This window comes from Pipistrellus kuhlii, unplaced genomic scaffold (genome assembly GCF_014108245.1).
Source record: "Pipistrellus kuhlii isolate mPipKuh1 unplaced genomic scaffold, mPipKuh1.p scaffold_m20_p_2, whole genome shotgun sequence".
In the NCBI taxonomy this organism is placed as follows: domain Eukaryota; kingdom Metazoa; phylum Chordata; class Mammalia; order Chiroptera; family Vespertilionidae; genus Pipistrellus; species Pipistrellus kuhlii.
The window spans coordinates 180,664,137-180,677,004 of NW_023425515.1; the positions used below are offsets into that span (position 1 = coordinate 180,664,137).

Below are 12,868 nucleotides of genomic sequence, written 5' to 3' on the forward strand. Positions count from 1 at the left end.
GTGGAGCCTTTACACCGCACACCAGAACGGTCCTGTCCTTAGACTTGGGAAAAGATTAGAGGCAGCATTCCAAGCCAAACTGTATCCAGCTTTATTAAAGATACTTTTAATAAACAATCATGGTATTTCAGGCAGGACATGGGCAGACAATCGTTAACAGTATACAACAATTTTCAAACTCCCTTCTTCAATGAACTACCAAAACCAGAAAGCCACTATAAAACCCAATGAAGTCTTCATCTGATGCTCTGAACAGCGGAAGTTTAGAGTGAGGGTTGACATTTCACATTAAGCATGTTGTTTGACAACTTTTCACAAGCCGACCCTGACTTTCAGGAAATGAAATGAAAATAGCCGAGAAGATCAATCTGTAGATCCACAATCTAAAAAGGAACTGCCGCTCTTTTGAGGAATGCCATCTCAGTGGTGACACTGGACAGTCCAGGCTGCACAACATACTGGAAATCAATTTTTTGGGGTCAGGTCCCATAGGTCTCTGGGCTTAAGACAGGCAAAGTCTATGCTTAAAGTGGAGAGGGAGAAAAGGACATAAAAACGAATTTTAGTTTTTCCACACGACAAAGTGTTTGTGCCAAGATGGCTAATGTGTGTCAACATCAAGAGATCCCTCCTCCCGGGAACCAAGAGGAAGTTTCTCAAAACTAGAAGGGAAGGGTATTCCCCCCCATGTCAGTCCAGCTTTGGAGACATTCTATTAGTACTATGTGTCCTTCCCCCCAAAAATAACAATGAAGTGTTCTGTGCGCTAACAACATAGCTTAAAAAAAAAAAAAAAAAAAAAAAAAGTAAAACAAAATTCTGCATTTTTATAAAACTTGATAAAAAATAGTATTTCAAACTGTACAGTCACCAGAAATACACAGTTATCAAAAATGCACACACTTCACTTGGCATCTCCAGCACCTTCAGCTTTCTGTGCCTAAAAGAAAAATAAAATAGACAGATTAGTACAGCACTTAAAGAGTTTGAGACTATCTTCACTCATATCCCATATATAACAGTATTTTGCTCTTGGGCCAGCCAAAGTTCAGGTTTCAGATACTTTAAAACTGAGACTTAGTACTTCTGAGAATGAGTTGGTAGGAAACTTTGCTAAAATCAGGGTAGGGGACAAATCAGCATTACACCTGAGGTTATTCTCAGATTCAAAACTCTATAGGGTAGCAAAAGTGTGACACCTAATAGGACAAAAATCAGTACCGCAGTGCCCTTTATTGAACAGCAAAGACTCCAGGAATCCAGGATTTAAGCGAATAGGAAATCACAAGCAAATTCTAACTGAAAGATATACTTGGAATGATGTAGATGCAGGAAAAAGGCAACTAAGACCTCTTGGGCTCAGTAAACAATCCAATGAGCAAGGCTTTGCAAAAAGTGAGGTAGCAGTTGTACCTGGTCTGTTTTGGCATCTCCATTTTCTGCAGGATTATTCCCATCTTTGCCAGCATCAGCTTTCCCCTTTTTCCCTTTTGGTACCTTCTCTCCCTTCTAAAAGAAGGGAGAAAGAAAAAAGCTGTTTCTCCTAACTTCGTATTACCACTGTGTGGCCTAGAAAGTTCTGTACAAGGCAGGATTATTTATTAAAGATAACATACAAACTATAAACCCTCTCTCACTGAGAACACTGATCAAAACTAGGCCAAATGATCTATAATTCGCTGTGGTCCTAAGCACACAGAATTTTTTATCTGAGTATAAGTAATAGGGTAGAATAAGATAGCTTAAAACTTAGATGTTAAATACCAAAAATGTGCAATTTCCTCTAACTAATGATAGTTCTTTTATACAAATCTCAGGGATAAGTCAAGCTATCAAAACAATTCAGAATACCCATAACGGAGTCACCATTATGCTGCATTTAGATACTGAAGGACAGTCCTCATTCTGTAAAAGTGAACAACTGGGGCATAATTATAAGGCCCAGTCCTGTTAACTTTGTCATATCTCAACTTTGTGCCAACAGATGAAGCTGTTATCTATATATAGCAACCCTCCGTAAACATGAAATCCCGCTCAGCCTTTTAAGACTCCTAGAAACACCTTGTCCCAGTCCCACTCACCTTTGCAGGGGCCTTTTTAGGCTTGGGCTCTGGCTTTGGAGGAGCAGGTTTCTTTTATTTGGAGGAGAGAGGGGAAGACAACGTCAGTATGATGAGCCAAAGAAAAGCAACCACCAAATCACAGTCGCACCGAATTAGAGATCGTCCATACTTCATAAAGATTTTGTGGCCAACTTCCCATGAAAATTTCCAATCTTCAGAAACCCATTCAAGTAACAATCAGGAGTGTTCCACTTGGACTATCAGCCATGATAATTTCCTAGCCAGTGAATCTCAAATGGGTGAGAGTCCACAGTGTAGCAGCAGCTCATTAAAACCAGCCACCGACCATCTCTCATGGAAAGCTAGTTTCAGGAATAAATGTGAAAATTTAAAAGCAGACATACTTACAGCTGATAACCTGGCAGATCTTCTCTGTGGCTATTTAAAAAAATAGAAAATGAGTAAGTTAGAAATAAAAAAGTCCAACCACTTAAAAATAAAAATCTTAATGCCAATCTGTTCTAGGCTATAGGATGTGAAGAGAATTGGGCAAATTCAGGAATAGGGGTATGATTAATTACCACCAGAGGAACCCAAAGCTTTTTAAGACTCCAAAAGAGAATAAACAAGACTTACTTCGTCCTTCACCTTGGCTTTATCTCCTTTAGCATCCCCTTCAGCCTATGAGAAACAAAACAGAAACTCAGAAACCTGCAGCCTCCGTGGCAATTTTTAATGACTCACTAAGCTTAACCCAGTCCAAAGGAAAGAAAAGTAGTCTTGCACACAACTTCCGTAGGATATACAAATCGTCTTTTAGCACCCGTGCCTCCTATGCAAATACCCAAAGAGCTTAGAAACTGTGGGCGTGCTCATCTGTGTACACATCATGCCAAATCCAGCCCAAAGCTCGCAGGGTGCCGGAACCTCAGCCTCCCAGTCTCCGCCAAGTGGCCCGAGGGAGACGCGCTAGGCTGGAGGAGGGCAGCGCAGGGCAGCGCAGCCTGCGCCACCGCACCAGGCAGAGGCAGCAGCAGAAGCAACAGCTGCAGCTGGTGCAAACAAACCCGCTCGGAGGCGGGGCCCGGGCGCCGTTGCCATGGCAGCCGTCGAGGGCGGGAGCCGTGAGGCTAGCGCGCAGCCCCGGGAATTCGTGGGCGGCAGCGTAGCGAGTCCCGCGCGCCCGGCGTGGGAGGGGGCGGGACCACACAGCGAAGCCCCGCCCCCTCCCGGCGGCGGTTTTTTTTGGCGGCAGCGCGTCACCCCGCCCGCCAAGCCCAAGCACCGCCTTCCCGCCTTTTCGGGTTTGAATTGCCCGCCCGCGGGGAGGGGGGTGCCGCTGGGGGAGGGGGCGCGGGGCGGGCACGTCTAGCCCGAGGGGAGCGGGGTAAACAGCCACCAACATGGCTCCTCCTGCCGCGGCCGCCGCTCCTCCAATATGGCCTCTGGCGCCCGCGGGCAGCCGAGACGCGCAGGGTTACCCGGGGCCGCTGACACCGGCTCGCGAGCCGGCGGTGGGGGCAGAGCTGCTCCGGCCCCGCGCCGATCCTCGCGCCCGAAGCCCGGGCGGCGGCGGCGGCGGTGGCCGCCGCGGCGGAGGCGGAGGCGGCGGCGGCCGCGGCAGCCCGGCGCCCGGGGCCCTCGCGCCACGTACCTTTCTCTTGGGCATGATGGCGACGGCGGCGGGACGTCCGGGCGGGACGCAGGGATGCAGCAGCGCGCGGGCCTCACTCGGTCCGGGGGTCGATCTCGTCTCCTCACACTGCTAGGGCTCCGGGGGGTTTATAAAGTTTTTATAGCGCTGGGAGCCCCGGACCGGTTAGAACCGGATTTCACCTCCCGCCGCCGCTCATTGGCCCAGCTGGGGTCACGTGGGCGGGGTTTAAACTCACCTCCTCTGGAGGGAGTGAGGAGGGGGGCCTGGGGGGAGGGCGCGGAGACGGCGGCGCGCTTTGGGGGTGGGGGCGCAGGGGAGGCGCGCGGAGAAGGCAGTAAATGAGGGGGGGGGACCCCGCGGGCTCTGGATTTCGGCATCTCAAGAGCCGGCTTTTGCAAACTACCAAGTTCCTTCCACCTTATGCAACCGAGCTGCCCACTTCTCCAAGCTGCGCGACACTCGGCCATCGCAGCCGCTCTCCTTCCTGTTCCCGCTGGGGCCCAGAAGAAGGGTTTTCAAGGCCTGGCCGCGCCGCCGGGGGCGGGAGAAAGCGCGCGGCTGGCGGCACGGGCTGCAGTTCCCAGGCCAGAGCTGACGCCGAAGTGGGAGAGCGGGGGCCCGCTTGGCGCAGCCGGACGTGCATCCTTCCAAGCTGCCACCCGGGCGAAGCTGCCGTGCCTCTCACCTGGAAGTCAGCCCGACAGGGGCCTGGAAGGTGGAGCGGGACTTCGTAGGGAGACTACACGGAGAGGTTACTTTCGAGTGCCGAGGGGCAGGTGGGAGCTGTCCTTTCAGCACCAGTTGCCCGGCTGTCTCCCCAAATATGCACGAAGCCCCCCGCCAAAGCCTCGGGCAGCTCCTAGAGGTTCCAGTTTCCCGACCTCAGGACCCCGTCACCGAGTGATGGAGATCCGCCGCCTGCCTACCAGCTCTCTCCTCCCCCTACGCTCCACCCGCTTCGGAGACAGCAAGCTCAGCTGCCCCCACCCGACGCGGCCACCAAGCCTGGGCGCTGCAAACGCAGCTGGTGAAATCCCTCCTTCCACACTGGCAAGCTGGCTTCCTTTCACTTGCGCGAGGAAAAGGAGGGTGGAGGAAAGCGTCCCGCGATTAGGAAACAAGTAGAGGAACAGGTGGTGTGATGGCAAAAGGGTTCTTCCATTGGCTCCCTTACCCCACACGCCCCCAAAAGCTAAGGATCTTGGAGGTAGCCAGGTGCACCTGAGGGAAGGTAGACAATTGCAGCAGCAAAACAAGGTTTATCTTCTGTCACAATCTTAGCAAACAAGTTTTACATCTAAGAGTTCTTCAATTCCTGTGACACCAGGGTAACACAAGAACACGATCAATATCCTCAAGTGGGGGCTTAGCTCACGGGTGGGAGGATATTTAAATAGGTCCCACCTAGTTTATTGAGGCGAGGGTTGAAGCTGGTTGGTACAAATGTCTGTAGGAAGCAACTACAATGCGGCCACATCAACTATCTGCATCCCCTGCTCCTGGGCGGCAGAGGCCCCTCAGTCTCTTCTTTCCACCTCTCCAGTGCTCCTGGGGCATCCCCTGCCCATCCCACTCTGCGTACCTTTCCCAGAATGCAGGGCCTCAGGCCAAAGAGATACCAGCCCCATTAATCACTTCTGCACCCCAATCATATTAGGGAAAACCCAGAAGAGACAGCGATGCTCACAGGGCGGTTCTGCTTGCTGCCTCCAGTCCCATTCCCTTAATTGTAGGGCTCTGAATTATAGCCCCATAATTCATGCCTCCCTAATTAAGGCTGTCAACTGCCCCATTGTAAAGAGGCAAGATGCACAGCACCTGCTCTCTGGGAAGCCTGTGCCAGGTGTGAGGGAGGCTTGCCAAAGGGTGCATCAATCTGATTCTCAATTGCAGTGTCTGCCATTTAAACTTGAATCTCTTGTACCAGGTCTTTAGGCAGAGGAAGGCGGGAAGACTAGAGTATAGGGAAGTCAGGTGTTAGAGAGTATACTGGCAGCACTGCTTGCAAGACCCCAACCCTCCCCTAGGAGGTGGAGAAACCGCTTGCAGAAAGTGAGATGGGAAGACTGGAGCAGCCGTTGGATGGTATTCTGGCTGGTGCTGGCTGCTCGGGGGCACCTGAGGCAGAGGTTGCTCTTCAAAGGCACGAATCCTCTCCGCACCTCTGCAGCGAGGCCTGGCGGGAGAGGTAAGCGAAAAGGACACAGCTCTTGACTCAACCTTCTTCTTCCTTGTGGGCAGCCATGCCCTCACAAGCTGACACTCTGACATGCTAAGAATAGATGGTCTCAGGGCCTTCTTAGGAAGCCAGGCCTCAAAAGACAGGAGGTGGGAGACAGTGTGAGGTGATGAGGGCAGGAGGCAGTCATTTGGGAAGAGGTTCTTTCTGTGTTCTTGGTTCTGATGTGTTCCAGGCAAGAGGCCTGTGCTGGACTAGATTCACCAAGGCCTACAAGGCCTTCTTTTACCCTGGAGCCTGGCCCCGAGCCCTGCAGCAGGAGGAGGAAAGCTTGTGTGGGCTGAGTCGACAATAGGTAATTGGATTGTAATCACCCGCCAGGCTTCTGTGCCATTGGGGGCGCTGAGCCTTTCAGTGAGCAATCAGCACTGCGTGGTGGGAGGGGGTAGAGATTCAATAGCAAATCCCAGGTGGAGAGCCAAGGGGGAGGACCAGCAGATGGGCAAATTTTCTTTCCATCTCTCCTCCTTGCCCAAATGATGCTGGCTGCCCATTAGCTATTTACCAGCAGATCTGAGGTGGAGCCAAATCTTTTGTGAAAGTCGGATGGAAAGCTAAGATGGATGGGTAAAGGGTGAGGGTCTGGGGAGACCCCTTCCCCACAATTGGGTATTGCAGGATGTGCTGGGGGGGAGGAGGGGAGTGCATCTAGAAGCACAGGTAGAGGTGGCAAAGGCCTGGCGCTCCCTGCTCTCCAAACCTATTGGTGGTGAGAACTGCATTTAGTGTATTTGTTGGAGACTCATCCTCAACTCTCCCAAGGGGCCACTGTCCCAGGCAACCCAAAGGTATCTATGGCCACCGTCAACTGGGCTCCTTGCCAAGCAAAAGGAGCACAATTCATCAGGAGGGAGGTGCCCTTCAAGAAAAGAAAGGGGAGAGGGGCCCTAGAGGTGGAGGGCAGGGCCAAGAAGCAGGAGGCCAGCCTCACTCAGGCTGATGCAGTGCCCAGACGAGCCAGCCAATCAGCCCGCTTGAGTTCCAAGGCCTGCAGGAAACCTTGGACTCGCTCTTCCCGTCTGGCTGAGAGTTTGTGCAAGCGTGTCCTTCGGAGCTGGGCGTCCCCACTGGCCGGGAGCCCCTCTTGCAGCAGCTGCTCTGTCACTGCAGCCTGGTCCCTCTCCAGCTGCTGCCTCTTCCGCTCCTCAGCATACATGTCTCGGGCCTTCTGCTAAAGAGAAGTGGGAGTTGGGGGAGATCACTGGGAAGATTATTTTTAGGTGTGGGTGGGGCACAGGGCAGGCCAAGTTAAGTACAACAGTGGGGAAGTTGTACAAGATTGGGAAGGTTAGGCAATAGGTGTGTGATGGTGGTGACCATGTTGTGCAGGGAGGGGAGTGGAAGTTCCGGGTCCATCTTGGTTTTGGGTGGAAGCATCTGTATTTCTTGAAATTCTCAGGTTTGCACTTAGGGAACCAGAAAATATGGATGGATCTGATTTCTGGTTTCCCCAGCTAGCTTTGTGGCTTTGATTAAATACTCTCCTAACCTCATTTCTTCATCAGTAAAGAGGGGGTTGTGCCTATCTTGAAGAGTGATTTTAAGGATTAGAGCTTATATATGCAAAACCCTTTCTAGCATATTAGCAGGCTTTCAAACAGCAATTTTACTGTTATTACTATCTGTTCTCTGTTGTAAGGAAGGTTCTATTTCCTGCTTGGGGCATATCCATGGCGTCATTTCCCTTTGGTTTCCCAGGTCACCATAAGGGTGTCATTCTCCTAATTCTTTTTTTTTTAATATATTTTATTGATTTTGTACAGAGAAAGGGAGAGAGATAGAGTCAGAAACATCGATGAGAGAGTCATCGATCAGCTGCCTCTTGCACACCCCCTACTGGGGATATGCCCGCAACCAAGGTACATGCCCTTGACCGGAATCGAACCCAGGACCTTTCAGTCCCCAAACCGACGCTCTATCCATTGAGCCAAACCGGTTTTGGCTCATTCTCCTAATTCTTCTTTTTTTTTTTTTGTCCCGGACTTGCCGCAGGCGAGCCTTTCTTGGTGCCTGAAGTTCTCTCCCAGGGCTCCCTTTGAGCTCATTCTCCTAATTCTTTAAGCTATTTTTACAGAGTTGGGTTCCAGACTTGCCTACTGTATAGGGACCAGCTGATTCTTCCAGCAAATGACCTTTCTGTTCAGCATTCTTAAGCCACTTATTGATTTCTGCCCAGTAGAGTCAGTATTAATGTCCATAGTCCACAATCTACTTTTCCTGTTAGAAAATAAGCTCCTGGAACTTGCTCTGACATCAGGTAGGTGATCATACTCACAGCAGCACTTCTTATACCCTGTGTGTCTCCAAATAAATCATAAACTCTTAGAGGCAGACACTGTGGCCTTTCCTCTGGCACTTGGGGCATCCTGTATGTGTGAAATACTCAACTGACTGATCATGTGGTCCCAGGAGGGCACGGAGGATGGCTGTGGGGAGGGGGAAATCCTTTGGAGCAGAACTAAGACCCTCTGCTCCTCACTGATGCACTCTGCTCCTGCCACTTTAACAGGCTGTGCCAAAGCCAAGTGAGAAACTGCTTTGCTGCCAACTTGGTATCCTATACTCTGGAAACCCTTACCACATAACTCCATTGTATATTACTGTATTTTTGTACATGTCTCTGTGCTACTCAGCCTGTAAACATCTGGACTGCTGAATTCATCCTTTAAGGAATATAGTTAAACCTCAGTTCTCCAACGTCTCCCACCTCGAATAATTTGTTCATGAAAGAAATGTCTTGGTTGTTGAACAAAACTAGGATTTCAATCTGACAGCCCTTTCATGCTAACACCTGTATGATCACTCAGTTTTCTTATGCAACAAACAAAGGAGAGAATTCAAGAGTATGAGTCAGTTTTCCACTAAACCTCCTGTTGCTAACGTCTTAGGAAATTGTGCTGTCAATATTTTCATATCTTTTTGCTTTTTGTTATTATTATTAAATACATACAGTGAATCACCATAGGTCCTAAGAAGTTTAGTGATAGCAGCAATGTGAAAAAGAAACTTGTGAGAGCAATGATAGAGCTTAAAAAAGGAAGTAAGCCTGGCTAGTGTGGCTCAGTGGTTGAGTGTAGACCCATAAACCAAGAAGTCACTGGTTTGATTCCCCATCAGGGCACATGCCCAGATTAGGGGACAGATCCCTGGTAGGGGGTGTACAGGTGGCAACTGATCGATGTTGATGTTTCCGTTTCACGGATGTTTCTATATCCTTTCCTCTCCCTCTAAGATCAGTAAAAACATATTTAAAAAAGAAAAGAAGTAATTGCAAAGTATGTTAGAGGTATTCCCATGTCTAATATGGCTACTGAGTTTGGCATGGCAAAATTGACAATTAGAACAATTTTAAAACATTAAGAGGCCATCAAGAGTGATGTTGCTAAGGCAGTGAAAGTGCTCACGAAACAATGATCAAAAGCAATTGAGATAAGATTAAAATGGAATCATTTGAGGGACTAGAATGGATTATTTCAATTCACACTATTTCTAATGGAAATTATATTCAGTTTTCAAACAAACTGCTTCTTGAACAGCCTTCCAGATCGAATTAATTTCAAGAACCAAGATACCACTGTATCTTCCATGTGCAACAAGCAGAGTCTTGCAACAAAGATAGAAAGGTTTTTTCTGTTGGAGACAGACATGGAGGTTGAGAATAGGAAAGTGATTTGCTAACGCCTCTCCGTAATAAAAGTTTACTGCATAAATGGAAATTCTGAAATATTCTCCTCTAGGTATTCAAGGGTACTCTTCTGCTATGATAATGAACTCATATGTAAGAGCTATGAAGACTAAAATGGGCTTGAGAAGTTGTCTAGTAAGGAGAAACCATGGGTCCTATGTAATTGTGGGGATAGGGAGATGCTCAGGATACAGTCTAAGCAAGCACGTGGCTTACAGGCTGATTAAGACACAGATCTCTACACAAAGTCCCATACTACAGGTAGGATGTAGTAAGGGCCATCAAGGAGGCAAGAGAAAAGGCCAGCCTAGAGGAGAGAAAAATTGTGGCCATGAAGGTCAAGGAGCAGTGAAACCTCATGGACAGGCAATATTTGAGCTGCGCTTTAACTAATGGGGAGGAATTGGATAAAGATGGGGTGTGTATGGTCGGGAAGAATATCAGGTAATGGAACAATGCGCAAGACACATGAAATTGATTGAAGAGCTTGGTCAGGCCAGAGTGAGTCCTCTTATAGCTCTGGAATTCCAGAAGTTCCTATCCAAAGGACTCTCACCTCTAGGCCTAATTCTTTTTTAAAAATATTTTTATAAGAGTTTTATAAAAACTCTTTGGCTCAGTGGATAGAGCATCTGCCTGTGGACTGAAGGGTCCCAGGTTTGATTCCGGACAAGGGCATGTACATTGGTTGCGGGCATATCCCCGGTAGGGGGTGTGCAGGAGGCAGTTGGTCGATGCTCCTCTCTTGTCGATGTTTCTAGCTCTCTGTCTCTCTCCCTTCCTCTCTGTGGAAAATCAATAGGAAATAAATAAATAAATAAATAAATAAATAAATTTATTATTTTTATAGAGTTTTATCTGAGCAAAATGCTTTTGACTAAGACTTTTTTTTTTTTTTTTAAATATTTTATTGATTTTTCACAGAGAGGAAGGGAAAGAGATAGATAGCCAGAAACATCGATGAGAGAGATTTATCGATCAGCTGCCTCCTGCACATCCCCTACTGGGGATGTGCCCGCAACCAATGTACATGCCCTTGACTGGAAGTGAACCTAGGACCTTTCGGTCCGCAGACTGACGCTCTATCCACTGAGCCAAACCAGTTTCGGCTAAGCCTAATTCTTTATCTACAAAATGGGGATGACAGTATCCACCTCACAGAGTAGTCTGAGGAAAATGAGATAATATAGTTCCAACCTGGTGCCTGCTATTAATGTTTAGCTGTCCTTTTATCAGTACCACTGTGGCTATGGCTAAATGAGCATGTTCTGGCAGGACAGAAAGGATGTGGCCACCCCACCACAGAGGGAAGGAGTACAGAGCTGGCTAAAGTTGCTCTATGAAACTCAGGCACCTTCAGTCTGAGTGCTGGGCAGGGAGGCTCCAGCTAAGGCAAAGCCTGGCCCCTATGTGCCAGGAATCAGCAAGTCACTGTTAGGATGATGGACTCAGGGGAAATCCTAAAGGATCACTAAAGGCTGAAGGAACTTGGCCTAAGTCAGTGGTGGGCAAACTCATTAGTCAACAGAGCCAAATATCAACAGTACAACGATTGAAATTTCTTTTGAGAGCCAAATTTTTTAAACTTAAACTTCTTCTAATGGCACTTCTTCAAAATAGACTCACCCAGGCCATGGTATTTTGTAGAAGAGCCACACTCAAGGGGCCAAAGAGCCACATGTGGCTCAAAAGCTGCAGTTTGCCGACCACGGGCCTAGGTCACACGGTGGGTTGAAGTTCCCTTGGTGTCTCCACAAAAGTGGCTTCTTGAGACGAGTTAAATAAGAAAACTCACATGAAAACACCTAAGTAGACCCTCAACATGTTAGCTGCCACCACCACACACACTGCCATTATTATTAAGAGTTCTAATCAGATGCAGGTGAATCGGCCTTCTAATGAAACCTGTTTCAAGATCTGGTGATCAAAGCTATTACCTTCAGGGAATAATGGCCTATTTCTCTTAGAAGTCTTTCCTGGGTTGCTGTAGTAAAGAGAGTAAAGACTTGTAATTTGAATCTAAGTTCTATCTCTTATTGGTTGTGTCGTTAATAAAATCATTTTTACACATTTGCACAAATGGGGCTAATAATACCTATCTCATAGGGTTCTTGGGAGTATTAAATGAAATAGTGTATAGAAAATATTCACTGTGCCTGACACATAGTAAATACACAGCAAGTGAAAGCTACTATCATCATTATTAACATACTTATTTGCTGGTGTCTGATATATATCTAGTATATGGTCAATCAATGCTCACCTTGTCTTCCATCCCCTCCGTCAGGCCAGCCCTGAAGCATGCTTTGGTTCTAGAACCATACCTGATGAATGCTATGGTTCACCTGGAACTGACCTGAAGCATGCTATGGTTCATCTGGAACTGAAGGATGGCTTCACAGAGGTTCCAAAACATGTATTCTGGCCACAGAACAGGCTGAAACACCAGGCAGGAGTGGGAGGTCTGGGAAAAGGAAGGAGGAAGATAATTTAGTTTAGTATCATGTTGCTGGGAATATCCTTGGACAAGGTTCCAGAGGAGGAGGAGGCTGAGCAGGACCCAGAAACCCAGAGATGAGATCGCACAGGCATCCTAAGCTGCAGCTGCTGCCACCAGCCCTGATTACTGACTAATAGGGCAGGAGTCTGAGGCAGTTAGATCACCTGCCTGTAGCAAGACTGAACTAAAACACCAGACCAACATTTTCACCAGGATTTTTCTAGGAGCCAAGTTTAGGACTTGGATTATGTTATTTTGGCTCTTGAACCTTATAGGTCACCTGGGAAACACACGGTCTGGTAAAGTCAGCAGTTAACAATTGGTAGCTGCCATTGTTACTTTTTAACAATATTTGTTTTTTAATTTTCACCCAAGGATATTTTTCCATTGATCTTTAGAGAGAAGGGAAGGGAGGGGGAGAGAGAGAGAGACGTCGTTGTGAGAGAGGTACTGGTTGCCTCCTACACGCGCCCCAACCAGGGCTGGGGATCAAATCTGCAACTGAGCCCTTGACCAGAATCGAACCTGGGACCCTTTAGTCCGTAGGCCGATATTTTATCCACTGACCAAACAGAGCTAGGGCTGCCATTGTTATTTTTAAGAAGCAGAATGTGCACAGTGGTTAAGAGCATGAGCTCTGGGGCCAGACTGCCTGGCTCTCCCATTTACCTTCTATTTGACTTGAGGCAAGTTACCTAACCTCACTGGGCCTCAGTTTTCTCAA

The 12,868-nt window shown here is 48.1% G+C and overlaps 2 protein-coding genes across 3 annotated transcripts in view; both read right to left on the bottom strand.

Moving 5' to 3' along the window:
• Window positions 1–67: 67 nt before the first annotated feature.
• HMGN2 (high mobility group nucleosomal binding domain 2) lies at window positions 68–3,921 on the bottom strand. Its single transcript, XM_036444374.2, has 6 exons — window positions 3,718–3,921; window positions 2,700–2,744; window positions 2,472–2,501; window positions 2,082–2,132; window positions 1,414–1,509; window positions 68–940 (listed from the first exon to the last, which is right to left on the bottom strand). The coding sequence occupies exons 1-6, from the start codon at window positions 3,730–3,732 to the stop codon at window positions 905–907; spliced, it is 273 nt and encodes a 90-aa protein (XP_036300267.1). The 5' UTR covers window positions 3,733–3,921; the 3' UTR covers window positions 68–904.
• Window positions 3,922–5,086: 1,165 nt separating this feature from the next.
• Window positions 5,087–12,868, bottom strand: part of DHDDS (dehydrodolichyl diphosphate synthase subunit) — a 31,763-nt gene continuing 23,981 nt past the window's right edge. The window contains exons 8-9 of one of the 2 annotated variants that reach the window (XM_036444372.2): window positions 12,001–12,108; window positions 5,087–7,127 (exon numbers count right to left, since the gene is read on the bottom strand). In XM_036444372.2, the coding sequence (XP_036300265.1) occupies window positions 6,891–7,127; window positions 12,001–12,108 (345 nt within the window). In that variant the 3' untranslated portion in view covers window positions 5,087–6,890. Of the gene's footprint in view, window positions 7,131–12,000; window positions 12,109–12,868 lie in introns of both variants that reach the window. The other variant, XM_036444371.2, reaches the window with a different exon arrangement.